Source organism: Podarcis muralis, chromosome 4 (genome assembly GCF_964188315.1).
Source record: "Podarcis muralis chromosome 4, rPodMur119.hap1.1, whole genome shotgun sequence".
Taxonomy (NCBI): Eukaryota; Metazoa; Chordata; class Lepidosauria; order Squamata; family Lacertidae; genus Podarcis; species Podarcis muralis.
In genome coordinates, this window is record NC_135658.1 from 7,395,281 (window position 1) to 7,413,736 (window position 18,456).

The following is an 18,456-nucleotide window of genomic DNA, read 5'->3' on the forward strand; positions in this document are numbered from 1 at the left end:
TCAGCTCAAAGTTGTTGAGGAAAGCCCAGTTCGGTGGGGGGTTAAAAAAAAGCTTTTTTGGGGGGAAGTTCCATTTTTGGGGGGTGTTAAAAGCAAGGGACAAAGGGGTAAAGTCACTCACACAAAGATCGCTATGGATCAAAACAGCAGCACAGAGAAAGCTCCGTCTTCCATTCCAGAGATCATACAACAATGGAGGGTGGGACGAGGGGGCGGGGCAGGAGTCAGTTTTAGCGACGCTAAGGAAAGGGAGCCAGAGATCGACCGCAATCTACCAAAACCTCGTATCTACCAGTAGATCGCGATCGACCTGTTGGACATCCCTGCCATATGGGAATGAGCCTATGTGCTGCTGGCTGAGAGCCAGCAGACAGCAAAAGGAATCAAGATGGAATAAAGCAAGGAAGAAGGAAAGATGGCTGCGTGAACAGCCCATTTATGGGGTCTCCCAGGGTCACGCCCATGCAGTGGCGTAGCGTGGGGGGTGCAGGGGGGGGGCCGGCCGCACTGGGTGCAACATCTGGGGTTAGGGCAAATCCACGGGTTAGGGGGCGCAAATTACTTGCCTTGCCCCGGTGCTGACAACCCACGCTACGCCACTGCGCCCATGTACCTGGTCACATGTGGGGGGGGGGGAGGATGCTCCAGACCAGGTGTGACAGGAAGTCCTCCTGGCTGGAGCAACATTCCCCTGTGTGTCCACTTTGGGCAAACAGGAAGTGTTGTACTTGTCTGCTACAGTGATGACACACCCCACATTATCTAGAGACCCAAGAATCAGCTTTCTGTCCAGAAGAAGCTTGGGGAAGGGAGCGATGTTCAGCTGCTTCCTGTTTGCAGGTGGAGGAGGTCAAGACCCTCATGCCAACGCTCCTGGGCAGCTTAGAAGAGGCAGACGGCGTGGTTGTTGCTGAGGGCATCACGGCCATCCAGAACCTTCTGAAGTTCATGCAGAGGAGCGACATTGTCAGCCTGGCTGAGAAGCTGCTTCCTTTGTTCAGCAACGTAAGAAATTGGAGGAGGCTTCCTTCCAATCCGGGGTGCACCTCCCACCGCCCCGTGACCCCAGAACTCTCCATGGTCCCATCGTGCCCCCTACTTCTGTTTTCAGGGCTCCCTGCACCCCCTTCTCCCTCCAGTCCCTGGTGGCTTGGCTATGTCCCCTCCATTAGCCCTGAAAATGGAGAGGCTGGGTCAGTGCGAGACCCGTAAGGTGCGGGAATGTTGTGGGTAACAGGAGAGGATATATTGATGAATATTATCCTTCCTAACTCGCGCTAGCAAGTAGCAGAGCGCATTCCCCTATTACAAAGCCAGAAGCTGGTTGCAGACTCGTGTGAGTCTCTTAAAACAATAAACAATTCAATCTGGCTTGCCCAGATTGGGATATGTTCCTGGTAATATCCCTCCTAAAAGAATAAAGAAACAACAGTCTTATTCATAAGTAACAATAAGAAGTTTACTCACGATCAGGCAGAGCACAGTGTGATTGATCTCTGAAGGCAGGTGTGGCGATCACACAGGGTCCCCGGATGTTTGACGGTCTATTGACCCTGTGCCACCACTGTGATTGCTTTCTTCGCTGCCACCACCCCGTTTCTCACGGGGACACATGGAGTCCAGACAGTTGTTAACATTAACAAATAATTTAGTTTATTGCAGGAACAAGCTTATGGTTTCAGTTAATTTTCCTTGACAGTTTCTTAATCTTAGTTTCTTACTGACCTATCTGTTCCTAACAACTTCAAACTGATTATTCCCAACTATCTATCGGACTCCACCTAACAGATCCTCTCACGCAGTGGCGTAGCGTGGGGGGTGCCAGGGCGGCCGGCCGCACCGGGCGCAACATGGGCGGGGGGCGCGCTCGCACTAGCAGCTCTCTGCCCCTACTAAAATCCACGGGTTAGGGAGCCCGCGCTCGCTCGGCTTGGCGAGGAGGTCGCGGAAGGGGGAGAGCGAAGCCTTCTGCCGCGGGCAAAAAAAAGGAGAGGAAGCCGGGCGGGCGGGCGGACTGGCTGGCTGGCGGGGGTCTGGCTGTGCCTGCTGCTGCCATTGCCGCTGCTGCCGGGCTTTGACAGCTTGGCAAGCGGAGGGAGAGGAGCTTTATGGTAATTGCGGCTCTCTCTCCACTGGCCACCTGGGTAGTGAGCCGAGCAGGGAGTCTGGCGAGGGGGCGGGAAGAGACTTTCCCCCCTTTTTTCCACCTCGCCTGGTCAAAAAGGAGAGCGGAGTCTCCTCAGGGTGCCCTCAGGCAGGGCAGGGCAAGGCAAGCAGAGCGAGGAGGAGAGAGAGGGGAAGGGGGGGGGGAAGCAGCCAGGAAACGCCGCGGTGTGGAGGAGGAATCAGTTAAGGAGAGAAAGCGAAAAGCCTTGGAGAAAGGGAAAAAAGGAAAGAAAAGAGGCAGCTCCAGGAGAGCGCGGGGGAAAGAGAAGCCTCGCTGCTGCTGCTGCTGCTGCTGCTGCTTGGGAGAGTAAATTACTGTACTTGCCTTGCCCCGGGTTAGGGGGCGCAAATTACTTGCCTTGCCCCGGGTGCTGATAACCCACGCTACGCCGCTGCTCTCACTCTCTCACAGTACAACTCGACCAACCCACAGACTAATCCTCCCTTCTCCAACTCCCAACCCTCAACTAACTTTCAAACAACTCCAACTCTCGCTCTTACTCCTTCCCTTGCATTCCCACTGGCCAATCACACCACACTCATTTAACCCTTTCCTTATGACCCATCCTAGGAGGCAAACGCCACAGCAGGCTTTAGGGTTAAGGTTACAAATATGTACAAATAGGTTTACCCCGTATGGGAGATAACCCAGGGACCCAGGTGAAGCAGGAAGCAGGCAGGACGAAAAAGAGAAGGAAAGGGAAGGTGGTTAAGTGACTTGGCCTTTTACCAGGTCTGGAAAGGTCACACCCACCTACCAGTCACATGCAAAGGAAGGATGCTCCAGCCAGGTGTAACAGGAAGCTCGACTGGCTGGACCAACATCTCCTGCATGTCCACTCTAGCAAAACAAGGAATGTTGTACTTGACTGCTCCAGTGGATTACATCCCACATACAGCCAGGCTGGGGAATGGGTTGAGGGCAAGGGTGGGAAGAAGGCAGAGCTAAACTCCTCCCCTGCTCAAAGATCTGGGCAGTGGGGGTCAAATAATGAGGTTCAGATGGTTGGTCAGTGAGGGTGAAATGTAGGAATTAAAGGCTGGAGACATGGTCGGTGTTATGTACTGAGCTGAATACTAGAACAATAGGATCCAGAATGCAGCAGTCTGGTTGGTCTGCAGAAGCAGCCAATTAGGCTCCTGGATGAAATGAATCAGCAACTGGATTGGCCTGCAGATGCAGCCAATCAGGCTCCTGGAGAAAGTGAATCCGCAACCTGATTGGCCTGCAGGAGCAGCCAATCAGGCTTCTGGAGGAAGTGAATCCGCAACCTGTTTGGCCTGCAGGAACAGCCCGGAATTAGTCAATCACACGGGGCCGATTGTTTAAATAATGTGTATATATAGCTAGACGTTTTAGGGAAAGTTTCATTCATTGCTGCTACGAGCTGAAGAAAGAGCATGAAATTTATTAAGCAGTGGGTGAACAAAGCAGACAACACAGAGATTTCTCCAAGTAGTTCTTTATTAGTAAGCTGGAACTGAACTGAACTGAACAGCTCAGCTGGCCTGCTTTCATAGGCAGTCAGCTGTCAACATTGTAACAATAACAGCCCAGGGTTTCCTGCCTAAATTAACTTATGTGGACCTGAGTGAGAACTATATACACAACACCCCCTGGTGGCCAGGGTGAGAACTTCAATACATAACAAAATCCACACGCAACTTCGGGTATATTTCAGTCAGCAAGAGCTAGGGGCAGCCAGAGTGGCAGGTTTCTCCCTTCTCAAGGCTTGTGGGACCTCCCCATTTGATCAACCCGTGCTTTCAGCCAAACTCTGAAGTTTTAAGACTCACCCACATGAAGCAGCCTCTTGTTGCCCACAGGCAGAGGCCAGGACCCGCAATTCCGCCATTGCCCTGTTCGCTGAGCTGCCCAACGTGGTCAAGAAGAAGGAGAAGTACCTCATCCAAGAGCAGGTGACCCAGAGTCTGCTCCCGCTGCTCCTCCACCTGCAAGACGAGGAACCCGAGGTGGTGAAGGTGAGTCTGGAACAGAGGATGCAGTTGCCTTACCCTGAGTCAGGACCTTGGGTCATAGTTGTCAACCGTCCCTTATTTGGCGGGAAACTCCCTTATCCCAGCGCCGTGTCCCGCTGCGGTCCCTTATTGATGATGTCCCTTACATTTCCCGGGTTTCAAAGGAAGCAGCTCCTCTCCCTCCCTCCCTCCCTGCCGGCCAGGGAGGAGGGAAGCTCCAACTGTGTTGCTTGGCTGCCCGGCCCCCTCCGGCCTCCTCTCACCAGCCTCGGCCCCTGGGAGCCCCTCCCTGCCGGGACTGAGGAGCCTTGAGAGGAGAGCGAGGGCAACCATAGAGAAAGCAGTTCAGAGAGAGGAGGAGGCGCGGGCAGGTGTTCCAAGGGCTAACCATATTGGGGGAAAGCGGAGGAAGGACCGCAAGCGCTTCTCCCATAGCTTTGTAGTGGTAGACTAGCATAGATGGTCTGATCTGCGGGTTTACTTCGGGCGCTATTTCCCTCCCCCCTTCTTCCCGCCCTGCCTGATGGAACTGAGAGCTGCAGATGGAGCACGAGAGAAAAGATACAGACCTGCAGCAGCATCTTCATAGCTTGGACTTCGTTTTGCGCAAAAGGTGGTTGCTGCTTGTAGTTATTTAATTGCAGTGTTTCATCGGCTGGTGTCTTGAGCAGCAACCTCTGGAAACGAAGGGCTAAAAACTGGCGCTGCTCTCCAAAGTGACCTGGTCCCTTTTAACTTCGCATTTCAGCTGGTTGACTAAAATCCCTTAGTTTGGCTGCTGATCCCTTATTTTCGAGGCTGCTGGTCCCTTATTTTCAAATCTGTAAGTTGACAGCTATGCCTTGGGTCCATCTAGCTCAGTAATGTCTGCACTGGCAGGCAGCAGCTGTCTTAAGATCTCAAACAGGGGACATTCCTAGTCTGACCCAGAGATGCTGTCAAACCTGGGACCTTCTGCATGCCAAGCAGGTGCCCTACCACTGAACCCAACCTTCCCTTGTTCTGAGTTTGCAGAATCTGATTTCCCTGTGCTTCATGGACCAATGTATCATATTTTTAATATTTTGTTGGAAGCAACCCAGAGTGGCTGGGAAAACCCAGCACGATGGGCAGGGTATAAATAATAAAAAAAGATTTTAATTTTTAATTTTTAGTTTTTAATTTTTAATTTTTAATTTTTAATTTTTAATTTTTAATTTTTAATTTTTAATTTTTAATTTTTAATTTTTAATTTTTAATTTTTAATTTTTAATTTTTAATTTTTAATTTTTAATTTTTAATTTTTAAATCCAAAGCTAACTTTTTAATTTTGTAAATTTCATATTTCATATTTCATATTTCATATTATTAGAAATACATATGGAAGGATGCAGGAAGTGCTTTTCGACTTCTCCTCCTGGATCTTAATGTTACATATAATTTCTATGCTCTCCCTCCCCCAAATGATTTTTAATAAATGTGTGTTCAATTTCCCCCCGGTCACAATTTACAAATTTTAATACAAACTGAAAATTAAAATGAGGAAGACGACTTAGGGGATGGAAGTGGAGATCAGGATGCTTGTGAGCAGAGGCAGAGGTTGCCAGCTTGGTGGTCGCTGTTGCCATTGACCTGCCCTCTCCCTGACTGACCCTTGGCGCCCCTTTTGACTCCCCATGGCAGGGTTGCCAGGATGCCCTCGCCAGGTGCTTCCGCTTCCTGGGCTGGTCCCTCCCGAAGAAGATTAACAGCAAGAAGGCTTGGCATGACCACCCCCAGATCGCAGAGACCCTCTGCCGGCAAATCGTAAGTCACCAGCCTTTGTCTAGCAACGGCTTGGCAGGGTATGCTCCAAATTTCCCCCCGAAGGGCCAGGTGGGAGACAAGTCAAAAAATGGCAAGTAGCCCCATTTCAAGTTGGGATTCCACTTCTGCAAATCCCCTCGAGGCTTTCTGGATCCCACAATTTTTGGTATTCAGTTTCTAGGATTCCGGGTTTGGAATCAAATATCTTCGGAGCCGGCTTTTCAAATATTTCAACCGCACGTTCCAGATTTTGTAAAAACTCTCAAGTTCACTGATTCCAGTTTATGCCTCTAAATACTAGTTGCTGGGAATCTCATGGAGGCAAAGGGGTCTTGTGTTCAAATCCTGCTCGCAGGTTTCCCCTTGAGGCTGCATTTCCTAGTGCAGAAAATATTGAACTGATGTGTAGAGACCTTTCCTATTCTACTTAATTTAAGTGGGTTCTGGAAGCTTCTCTGTGTGAAAGAAACAAGCAGAAGGTTCATGATTCTAGATTCAGGTAGGTAGCCGTGTTGGTCTGACGCAGTCGAAATAAAAAATTAAAAAATGTCCAGTAGTTCCTTTTGTTGTTGTTGTTGTTTAGTCATTTAGTTCTGTCCGACTCTTCGTGACCCCAATGGACCAGAGCATGCCAGGCACTCCTGTCCTCCACTACCTCCCGCAGTCTGGTCAAACTCATGCTGGTAGCTTCGAGAACACTGTCCAACCATCTCGTCCTCTGTCGTCCCCTTCTCCTTGTGCCCTCCATCTTTCCCAACATCAGGGTCTTTTCCAGGGAGTCTTCTCTTCTCATGAGGTGGCCAAAGTCTTGGAGCCTCAGCTTCACGATCTGTCCTTCCAGTGAGCACTCAGGGCTGATTTCCTTCAGAATGGAGAGGTTTGATCTTCTTGCAGTCCATGGGACTCTCAAGAGTCTCCTCCAGCACCAGAATTCAAAAGCATCCATTCTTCGGCGATCAGCCTTCTTTATGGTCCAGCTCTCACTTCCATACATCACTACTGGGAAAACCATACCTTTAACTATATGGACCTTTGTTGGCAAGGTGATGTCTCTGCTTTTTAAGATGCTGTTTAGGTTTGTCATCACCTTTCTCCCAAGAAGCAGGCTTCTTTTAATTTCATGACTGCTGTCATCATCTGCAGTGATTGTGGAATCCAAGAAAGTAAAATTTCTCACTGCCTCCATTTCTTCCCCTTCTATTTGCCAGGAGGTGATGGGCCCAGTGGCCATAATCTTCGTTTTTTTGATGTTGAGCTTCAGACCATATTTTGTGCTCTCCTTTTTCACCCTCCTTAAAAGGTGCTTTAATTCCTCCTCGCTTTCTGCTATCAAGGTTGTGTCATCTGCATATCTGAGGTTGTTGATATTTCTTCCAGCAATCTTAATTCCGGCTTGGGATTCATCCAGCCCAGCCTTTCGCATGATGAATTCTGCATATAAGTGAAATAAGCAAGGAGACAATATACAGCCTTGTCGTACTCCTTTCCCAATTTTGAACCAATCAGTTGTTCCATATCCAGTTCTAACTGTAGCTTCTTGTCCCACACAGAGATTTCTCAGGAGACAGATGAGGTGATCAGGCTAAGTTTGTTCTGGGTACGTATAAGCTTTTGTGTGCATGCAATCTGATTTCGTGGTATCTGAAGAAGTGTGCATGCACACGAACGCTTATACTGTACCCAGAACAAACTTAGTTGGTCTCTAAGGTGCTACTGGACATTTTATTATTACTATTATTTCAAGGTTCATGGTGTTTGGGTTATACCTTCTGAGAAGCTGAGTATAGCGGGCTTAAACTGGTTCTGTTATCTTTTTCTGTCAAGGTCATGCTGACTATAATAGGCCAGAAGGAGCCTGGGTTTCACTTTCTCTGATCTCTTTTCCTTCTGGTGTGATGTTCTGTATATAGTGTTAAGGTTTAGACTTATAATAAGTTATTGTAAGATTTAGCTAAGTCTGCGGCAACTGGATTTCTTATGGCCAGTGCCTATCCTGAATGTTTTGGATTTGTAACCATTATGCTCATCTGCCTTCAGGAGCAGTAAATCTCTCCCGGATGAAATACAATTGCCTCTGGTCTGTTTTTTGGGGGAATCCTGCAACGTGTTTAAGTTTTTACTCTGCTAACTATACGCTGGAGTCATATGTGGTGGGATTGCCCGTTAGTTAATGAATCTTGGAAACAGATTGGTATAGAAATTTCGGGAATTGTGGGTGGGAATATCTAAATTAATGGTTCTTATTCGTCTGAGTAGCACCGAGTTAAAAACAAAAGAGGAGTGTAAATGGGTAAAATTGATGGTATCTGCAGCCAGACAGGTTATAGCGAGTAATTGGAAAAATGCAGAAGAGCTAGGGATGAACCAATGGAGGAAAAAACTGAATAATATTATAATTTTAGAATATCTAACTGTGAAGATACACAGAATGGTTTGAGAAGATATTGAATTATTTGGGTAGGTTTGAACAATTTGCAGCAATTAAAATGTTAAAAGTTACCGTATTTTTCACTCTATAAGATGCACCAGACCACAAGACGCACCTAGTTTTTGGAGGAGGAAAACAAGAAAAAAAAATCTGAATCTCAGAAGCCAGAACAGCAAGAGGGATCGCTGTGCAGTGAAAGCAGCAATCCCTCTTGCTCTTCTGGCTTCTAGGATAGCTGCACAGCCTGCATTCGCTCCATAAGATGCACACACATTTCCCCTTACTTTTTAGGAGGGAAAAAGTGAGTCTTATAGAGCAAAAAATACAGTAAATAAACCTTGTAGATGGAAGAGTGTCAACATGTATAAAATTGTACATATGGTTGATTTAAATATGTTATTATTGATTATGTATACCCAATGATTTCCTTAAGAACGCATCCATTCTTAAGGAAATCAGCCCTGATCGCTCACTGGAAGGACAGATCGTGAAGCTGAGGCTCCAGTACTTTGGCCACCTCATGAGAAGAGAAGACTCCCTGGAGAAGACACTGATGCTGGGAAAGATGGAGGGCACAAGGAGAAGGGGGCGACAGAGGACGAGATGGTTGGATAGTGTTTTCGAGGTTACCAGCATGAGTTTGACCAAACTGCGGGAGGTAGTGGAGGACAGAGGTGCCTGGCGTGCTCTGGTCCATGGGGTCACGAAGAGTCGGACACGACTAAACGACTAAACAACAACAATACCCAATTTATCAGCTGCCTGGAGGGTTTCACTGTTTGTGTTTGGTTGTTGGTAAAAAATAAAAATTTTAATACTAAAAATAAAAAAACTATACAATGGAGTTCTGCTCTGGATCAATAGGAGTAGAATTCCACGACAGAGGCATTGTGTCGGCCACTGTGAGGACAGACGGCTGGTCTAGATGAACCATTGGCTTGATCCAGCAGGCTCTGCTTATGTTCTTAACGTTCCTCTTTGCTAGTCCTGGAAGGTCAAGACCATCCCTGTCATCTTGCTCCAATGTCTGGACCACCTTCAGTGCCCGCAGGTCTCGATCCGGAGAGCGGCTGCCATCTTTCTTGGTGAGCAAAATAGTGCCCCTATTCCTTTATCACCCTGTGATTCATCGCACTAGTTGGAGGCGGTTGGAGATGGATGGTCCTAACAGATTGAGGTTGAATCCTGACAAGACAGAAGTACTGTTTGGGGGGGACAGGGGGCAGGCTGGTGTGGGGGATTCCCTGGTCCTGAATAGAGTAACTGTGCCCCTGAAGGACCAGGTGCGCAGCCTGGGAGTCATTTTGGACTCACCACTGTCCATGGAGACGCAGGTCAATTCTGTGTCCAGAGCAGCTGTCTACCAGCTCCATCTGGTACGCAGGATGAGGCCCTCCCTGCCCGCAGAGTGTCCCGCCAGAGTGGTGCATGCTCTGGTTATCTCCCGCTTGGACTACCGCAATGCGCTCTGCATGGGGCTACCTTTGAAGGTGACCCAGAAACTACAACTAATCCTGAATACGGCAGCTACACTGGTGACTGGGAGCGGCCGCTGAGACCACATAACACTGGTCCTGAAAGACCTGCATTGGCTCCCAGTACGTTTCCGAGCTCAATTCAAAGTGTTGCTGCTGACTTTGAAAGCCCTAAACGGCCTCAAAGGTCCAGTAGACATGAAGGAGCGTCTCCACCCCCATCGTTCTGCCCGGACACTGAGGTCCAGCTCCGGGGGCCTTCTGGCGGTTCCCTCACTGCGAGAAGCCAAGTTACAGGGAACCAGGCTGAGGGCCTTCTCGGTAGTGGCACCCGCCCTGTGGAACGCCCTCCCACCAGATGTCAAAGAGAACAACAACTATCAGACTTTTAGTAGACATCTGAAGGCCGCCCTGTTTAGGGAAGCTTTTAATGTTTGATGCATTACTGTATTTTAATATTTTGTTGGAAGCCGCCCAGAGTGGCTGGGGATACCCAGCCAGATGGGTGGGCTATAAATATTATATTATATTATATTATATTATATTATATTATATTATATTATATTATATTATATTATATTATATTATATTATTATATTATATTATATTATAATATACTGCGGGAGGCAGTGGAGAACAGAAGTGCCTGGCGTGCTCTGGTCCATGGGGTCACGAAGAGTTGGACACGACTAAACGACTAAACAACTAAACAACAACAACATTATATTATATTATATTATATTATATTATATTATATTATATTATATTATATTATATTATATTATATTATTATATTATATTATATTATATTATATTATATTATATTATATTATATTATATTATATTATATTATTAATGTTCTCCTTTTTCCTCTTACCTGATGCTATATACCTGCCGGAACAAAATAAACCATTTAAAATTACAGTAAGAGGGAAAACAAGAGTGAATTGTTTGAGGTCCCACAATGAGTCCGTGGTCTAGGCAGACCTTGGGCTGCCTCTCCTCTCTGTCCCTGGGGTCTTTCTCGTCCCGGTGCAAAGGGGGCGGGATGTCGATGCTCACGGGAAAGGTGTGACTTCCTGAGAGGCTCACGGACTTCCTGTCTTTCAGGTTGTGTTGCCCAGTGTGCAGAGCCAGTTGCGATCACTCAGGAAAAAAAGGACTTGATATTCCTCTGTAAGTAACAACACCGCGGGACTCAAGCCGCTTTGCATGGTGACGACATGAACTCCCAGCTCCAGGGAGACTTACAAATTAAAGACCGTCTCACGCTAGTAAAGGGAGAAGGTTCTATGCCGTACGTTTTGATTTGATATCGTTTACGAATAAGGAGGCGTACGGTCCCTCCAGCTTACACTGAAGTGCAAAAATACAATCCATAAGATGCCACGCACCCAATCTCTTTTATTTTATCTGATTGTATCACATTTTATTCTCACCATGTCTCCGTTCATATGGTGTACGCATGATGAGAAGGGAGTTAAGATTAACATAAATTCTAAAGCAGATTTAAAGCAGGGTTAGGGTTAGGGTTAACAGTAGGGGTTAAGGTTAGGGGTTAGGGTTAGAGGGTTAGGGTTATTGTCAGAGTTAGGCTTAGGGTTAGGTTTGTGTCAAGGTTAGGATTAGGGTTGGGTTAGGGTTGGGGTTGGGGTTAACAGTAGGGGTTAGGGTTGGATTAGAGGGTTAGAGTTATGGTTGGGGTTAGGCTTAGGTTTATGTCAGGGTTAGGGTTGGGTTAGGGTTAGGGTTAACGGTAGGGGTTAAGGTTAGGGGTTAGGGTTAGAGGATTGGGGTTAGAGTTATGGTTGAGGTTGGGTTAGGGTTAGTTTGTGTCAGGGTTAGGGTTGGGTTAGGGTTAGAGTTATGGTTAGGGTTGGGGTTGGAGTTAGAGTTGGGGTTAGGGCAGAGGGTTATGGTTAGAGTTATGGTTAGGTTTAGGGTTAGGTTAGAGTTAGGGTTGGGGTTAGAGTTAGGGTTGGGGTTAGGTTGAAGTTTCGGTTTGTGTCAGGGTTCGGGTAAAGGCCTGGGTTTGGGATTCGCATTCTCAATTCTTATAAAAATGAAGCAAAACCAGAGGAGAGACAAAAAAGCAAGCAAAACCAATGGCAATTTAAGTCGGGCAGCCATGGGCTTTATCTCGCTGGGTTCATTCCATTTCTGCTTTTGTCCAAAGCGTGTCCTCCTCCCTCACGGGCCTGCCTTTCTCTCCCTTGCTCCAGCGCTCTCCAAACTGCGGCAGGATCCTGACCCCTCCGTCCGCCTGACGGCCTTGCAAGCCACCCGGATGGTGCAGGAAGCCTGTGGCGTCTCGGCTGCCGTCTCGCCCCGATTTTCTGGCTCGGAGGGGGAAGACAGCCTCTCCTCTGACCGGGGCCACTGGGACATGCCGGATCCTGCCCTGACGCACCGCTGGAACCCAGCTTCCCCCACCTCCCACCGGTTGGTGCCCAGCGCTGCCAGGAAGAGAGGATTTGGGCCGACCCGGCAGGCCTGATCCTACCTACCCAGACACCCTGCGCTCCCTTGGGAGGCGCTCGACGTAAGCTCAGGAGACCTGCAGACAACGTCCAGTCGAAAAGGCACCGGAGCCACAGATGATGGGAGAGGACCAGAAAGGAAGGAGCGGGAGAAAGGAGGCGGCGGGAGAAGGATGCTCAGCGTGCCTGGATTCGGCCAGCGTCCGCAGCAGGACAGGAACTGGGAACGTTCTGGGAACCATCAAGACTTCCTCTTGCATTCCTCCATAGAACCAGGATGGCCTTGCATGGTGAGTGTCCATTAAGGGGAGGAGAGAGTGAAATGGAGCCATGTATTGACCCATTTATTTTCATTCCGTTTACAATGCTGTGCACCACCCTGAGATCTACGGGTATAGGGCGATATACAGATAAAAGATTATGATGATGACGTACCACCCACTTTGAGAACCATTGCCCTAAACCAACTTTCAGCCATGGAATAATACCCTCTAAGATTTCTCAGTTGAAAATAGGGACATCCTATTCCAGGCACGTCCAACAGGTAGATCGTGATCTATTGATAGATTGCTAGACGCCTGTGGTAGATAGCTGGTAGATCACTGGCTCCCCCATAGAAGCTCAACAACATTGGCTCCCCTAAGAAAGCTCAACATTTTTGCCTTGGATCCCCCAAAACAGGGCTCACCTTCCTAAAAATAGCTCAACAACTTTGACCTGAACCCCCAAAAAGAGGGTAGATCATTGCCAATTTTTAACTCTGTGAGTAGACTGCAGTCTCTTGGGAGTTGGCCACCCCATTCTAATTATTATTATTATTATTATTATTATTATTATTGTCATACCTTGGGTTACAGGTGCTTCGGGTTGCACATTTTCAGGCTGCGCACCGCGCCGAACCCAGAAGTACTGGAACGGGTTACTTCTGGGTTTCGGCGCTTGTGCATGCACAGAAATGCTAAACCGCACTTTGCACATGCGCATGCACAGAAGTGCCAAAATGCGACCCACGTGAATGTGCCTCCCGCACAGATCATGTTCACAACCCAAGCACCCACTGTTTTATTATTATTATTCCCCACCTATCTGGGTGGCTTCCCACCTATATAAAAACATAATGAAACATTAAACTTTTTTTTTTTTAAAAAAAATAAAATTCCCTCGACAGGGCTGCCTTCAGATGTCTTCTAAAGGTTGTCTAGTTACTTATCTCCTGGTCTCAGAAGTCACATAACTCCAAACCCTCCAACATTCCTCCGATGAGAATAGGGACATCCTAAGGGAAAGTGGGACATTCCGGGATCAAATCATAAACCTGGAATACAACTCCCATCATCCTTGCAACATTGGCCAATGAGGGCGCCATGTTGGCCACCTCTGAGATAGACATTTGGCCCGGCCCACCTGGGCTCTTTTTACACTGTGTCACTCCTCCTTGAGGACTGGGAGCTTAGGCCCCAAACCCAAGGAGCCTGCTTCCATGCTCAACGCTTATAAGAACACAGCGCCCTCGGCCGTAATGGCCAGGACTGATGGGAGTTATAGTCCAAAACACCTGGAAGTCGCAGAGTTAAGGAAGCCTGTTCTCCACTAGAATATTCACTAAAGGTAAAGGTACCCCTGCCCATACGGGCCAGTCTTGCCAGACTCTGGGGTTGTGTGCCCATCTCACTCTAGAGGCCGGGGGCCAGCGCTGTCCGCAGACACTTCCGGGTCACGTGGCCAGCGTGACAAAGCTGCATCTGGTGAGCCAGCGCAGCACACGGAAACGCCGTTTACCTTCCCGCTAGTAAGCGGTCCCTATTTATCTACTTGCACCTGGGGGTGCTTTCGAACTGCTAGGTTGGCAGGCGCTGGGACCGAGCAGCGGGAGCGCACCCTGCCGCGGGGATTCGAACCGCCGACCTTTCAATCGGCAAGCCCTAGGCGCTGAGGCTTTTACCCACAGCGCCACCCGCGTCCCCGGAATATTCACTAGCTTTTTTTAAAAAAAATGCAGAGCTGCCCTCTTGTGGCAAATGTGGAAATCAGCCTTACCTGGGAGATGCCAGGGATTGAATCTAACGCCTTCTGCACGCGAAACAGAAGAACTTTTGCCCCTTCAGATCTTGCTGAACTACATCTCCCATCATCCATGACACTGCCCATGGGTTGTTGGGAATTGCAGTTCAGTGCCACCTGGAAGGTTGCAAGTTTCTCCCTCCCCCCCTTCAGATTTTTGAAGATGACTCTCCTATCTTCTCTCAGTCTCCTCTTTCGCAGACTAAACACACCCAGCTCCTTCAACCGTTCCTCATCAGGCTTGGTTTCCAGACCCTTGATCATCTTGGTCGCCCTCCTCTGCCCACCTTCTAGCTTGTCAACATACTTCTTAAATTGTGGTGCCCAGAACTGACACAGTATTCCAGGCAGGGGCATCTTACCCATAGTTCTGGAGGGTGCCAGGGAAAAGGCAGAGGCTGGACGCAGCCCCTCCCGGCACCAGTTCCCTGCCCTCGCCCGCCTCTGCCATGCCGCCCACGCCACACCCGGAGCCTCCGTCTGCCATGGCCACCGCGGCACAAAGTGGCCAGCTGAGCTGGGAGGTGCTGCCCGCCTCCTCCAGCCCTGCGGGCAGCGCCATCCTCCCTTAAAAAAGGTTGTCAACTCTGGGAAATGGGGGGGGGGGGCTTTGCACCACAGCGGCAGATATGCTTAAGACGGCAGAATAGAGCGGGTGGCGCTGTGGTCTAAACCACAGAGCCTAGGACTTGCCGATCAGAAGGTCGCCGGTTCGAATCCCCACGACGGAGTGAGCTCCCGTTGCTCGGTCCCTGCTCCTGCCAACCTAGCAGTTCGAAAGCACGTCAAAGTGCAAGTAGATAAATAGGTACTGCTCCAGCAGGAAGGTAAACAGTGTTTCCGTGCGCTGCTCTGGTTTGCCAGAAGTGGCTTAGTCCTGCTGGCCACATTACCTGGTAAAACTCTCTGCGGACAAATGCTGGCTCCCTCGGCCTGTAAAGCGAGATGAGCGCTGCAACCCCAGAGTCGTCTGCGACTGGACCTAATGGTCAGGAGTCCCTTTACCTTTATGACTTCCCTTGATCTGGACACTTGACTTCTGTTGATGTAGCTTAGATTAGCTTTGTTTGTTGCTACATCTCACAGTCAAGCCAGTTGTCCACCTTCCCTGTACAGTGGTACCTCGGGTTAAGAACTTAATTTGTTCTGGGGGTCCGTTCTTAACCTGAAACTGTTCTTAACCTGAGGTACCACTTTAGCTAATGGGACCTCCCACTGCCGCCACGCGATTTCTGTTCTCATCCTGAAGCAAAGTTCTTAACCCGAGGTAATATTTCTGGGAGAGCGGAGTCTGTAACCTGAAGCGTCTGTAACCTGAAGCGTCTGTAACCCGAGGTACCACTGTATTCAGGCTCCCAAGACCTTCTGCTTCCTCCCCCCCCCCCCCCGCACAGATCAGCAACCACAAGAGGGCGTTCTGTCCTTTCTTTCTCTCTCTCTCTTTCACCAGGAGCTTTCTGGCTGCAGGAGGACAGAGCCAGCGGTGGCTGCAGGAGAAGCCTCAGTCGAAGGATGAAGATGAGAAACCCAAAATGTGGTGGATGCAAGCCGGCGGTTCTTGCTTGCTGAGGAACCCTTACCGTAAGGGCCTTCACACTGCTTGCAAAATGCAACTTCCTGCATCAAGATAGAATTTGCAAGCAATATATAGCAATGTTCTCATGTATATATATTTTTTTATGCACGTATACCTTGAGGACTTTAAGCCAGTAAATTTGTGTTTTCCGATTTATTTTTAAACATCGGTTTGTGTTTCACAAAAGTGGAATAGATTTCTCTTTGTATGTGTACCTAACTGACTCTCTGGACCTGTTTGTTGAAGTCTGTGTGTGCCTCCAGATTTGCCACTATCTTGCAGAATATTAATAATAATAATAATAATAATAATAATTAATTCAAGTGCATGCCAGAGATGTAGGCTTGTGCAATGAAAGTGGATTAAAGCGCTCTATTGTCCTAGTACAAGAAATCCTCTTTTTCATTTAAAAAATAAATAGATTTTATCCGGTTGAGGAAGTACACTAGGGAAAAGTGTGGAATTAATGGGGAAACGTATACAAACAAATTGGGGCGAATTGTAGGATGGATTATCGTCCATTAGGGTCATCTAATCAGAGCCCTTGCAATCACATGTGCTGCGTGTGATTTCTCTAAAAGTTTTGGTGTCCTCGTAGGCTTAGAAGTCCTTGCTGGCCTTGTCCTTGGAAGGGCCATGTTCAAATTCCAAAGCTGCGTAGGTTTTCTTTTCAAAAATCCATAGGATCAAGTTAAATATGGCAGCCTTATATATATGGGTGTGGGGTGCCTGCTATCACATTGGAGACATCCCTGAGCCTACAGGAAGCAGGAACAAACCAATCTGGTCAGACTTTATCCAAACTGGTAGCTTCTAGGCCATGGGTAGGCAACCTAAGGCCCAGGGGCCAGATCCGGCCCAATCACCTTCTAAATCCGGCCCGCGGACGGTCCGGGAATCAGTGTGTTTTTACATGAGTAGAATGTGCCCTTTTATTTAAAATGCATCTCTGGGTTATTTGTGGGGCATAGGAATTCGTTCATATTTTTTCAAAATATGTTCCGGCCCCCCACAAGCTCTGAGGGACAGTGGACCGGCCCCCTGCTGAAAAAGTTTGCTGACCCCTGTTCTAGGCATTTGGGGCTACAATTCCCAGCAATGGCCTGTGCCAGCTTCACAGAAATCTCCCATTCTGAACAGGGACTTGCACCAAATCCAAACCTGGCACCGCACCCAACGCAAGGCAGGAAACGATCCTTGTTAATGTATACACCCAATATTTTGTTTTACGTCTCTATCCTAACTTTCAACAAAGGTCTGTATAGTTAAAGCCATGGTTTTCCCAGTAGTGATGCATGGAAATGAGAGCTGGACCATAAAGAAGGCTGATCACCGAAGAATTGATGCTTTTGAATTCTGGTGCTGGAGGAGACTCTTGAGAGTCCCATGGACTGCAAGAAGATCAAACCTCTCCATTCTTAAGGAAATCAGCCCTGAGTGCTCACTGGAAGGACAGATCCTGAAGCTGAGGCTCCAATACTTTGGCCACCTCATGAGAAGAGAAGACTCCCTGGAAAAGACCCTGATGTTGGGAAAGATGGAGGGCACAAGGAGAAGGCGACGACAGAGGACAAGATGGTGGGACAGTGTTCTCGAAGCTACCAGCATGAGTTTGACCAAACTGCGGGAGGCAGTGGAAGACAGGAGTGCCTGGAGTGCTCTGGTCCACGGGGTCACGAAGAGGCGGACACGACTAAACGACTAAACAACAACAACAAATCCTAACTTTCTGCCAAGCTTAGCCCACCTTCCAGAGTTGTTGGTTTTTTTGGAAAACGGGACGAACCAGAGGCTGCCGTCCATGTTTAAATCTCAGCACGATATAGGAAAGAAAAACAAATCCGTTAAGCATGCGTGTGGTTTAAGAGCGGATTTCGCAAGCTCACTGAGTAAACATATTTCACCGTGTGGCGGAGGGTGGGGAGGAGAAAGGACGACTGACGTTCTCAGGCTGGGAAGAACGAATCCTTTATCCTATTGTGGGATTATATTGCCCCATAAAAATGATCTCTTTCTAGCGCTGCAGGAAGTGTTTGAAGATGTTATGAAACCACCAAGGAAGGGGAGAATATGGGGGCGGGTAGTCCAAGAAGAAAGACAGATTTACCTGCTTCAGGGCCGATGCCCAATATCCTGTTGGCATAGAAGTTTTTTCTTATCAAGTCCGCTTTCAAGCGAAACAAAAGAAGAATTCATGGGGCTTGCCTTGACTGCCACTGGGGTGAATTTGCCTTGGCTGGTTCTCAGAACAGATAAATCAGGTACCCTAAGCGAATTCACTAGATGGTTTGGATCCCTTCCAGTCGGGATTCAGGCCTCATCATGGGACTGAAACTGCCTTGGTCGTGCTTGTTGATGATCTCTGGCGGGCTAGGGACAAAGGTAAGAGCTGTTTCCTAGTTCTGCTGGCTCTCTCAGCAGCGTTTGATACCGTCAACCATAACATCCTTCTGGACCGTCTTGAGGGGCTGGGAGCTGGGGGCACTGTCATACAGTGGTTCCGCT

The 18,456-nt window shown here is 48.4% G+C and overlaps 1 protein-coding gene across 1 annotated transcript in view; it reads left to right on the forward strand.

Moving 5' to 3' along the window:
• Positions 1–16,934, forward strand: part of LOC114595521 (maestro heat-like repeat-containing protein family member 7) — a 53,872-nt gene extending 36,938 nt beyond the window's left edge. The window contains exons 17-23 of the mRNA XM_077926865.1: positions 841–1,005; positions 3,994–4,149; positions 5,809–5,931; positions 9,345–9,444; positions 10,945–11,010; positions 12,057–12,604; positions 15,826–16,934. Coding sequence (XP_077782991.1) covers positions 841–1,005; positions 3,994–4,149; positions 5,809–5,931; positions 9,345–9,444; positions 10,945–11,010; positions 12,057–12,331 — 885 coding nt within the window. The 3' untranslated portion in view covers positions 12,332–12,604; positions 15,826–16,934. The remainder of the gene's footprint in view (positions 1–840; positions 1,006–3,993; positions 4,150–5,808; positions 5,932–9,344; positions 9,445–10,944; positions 11,011–12,056; positions 12,605–15,825) is intronic.
• Positions 16,935–18,456: the final 1,522 nt, after the last annotated feature.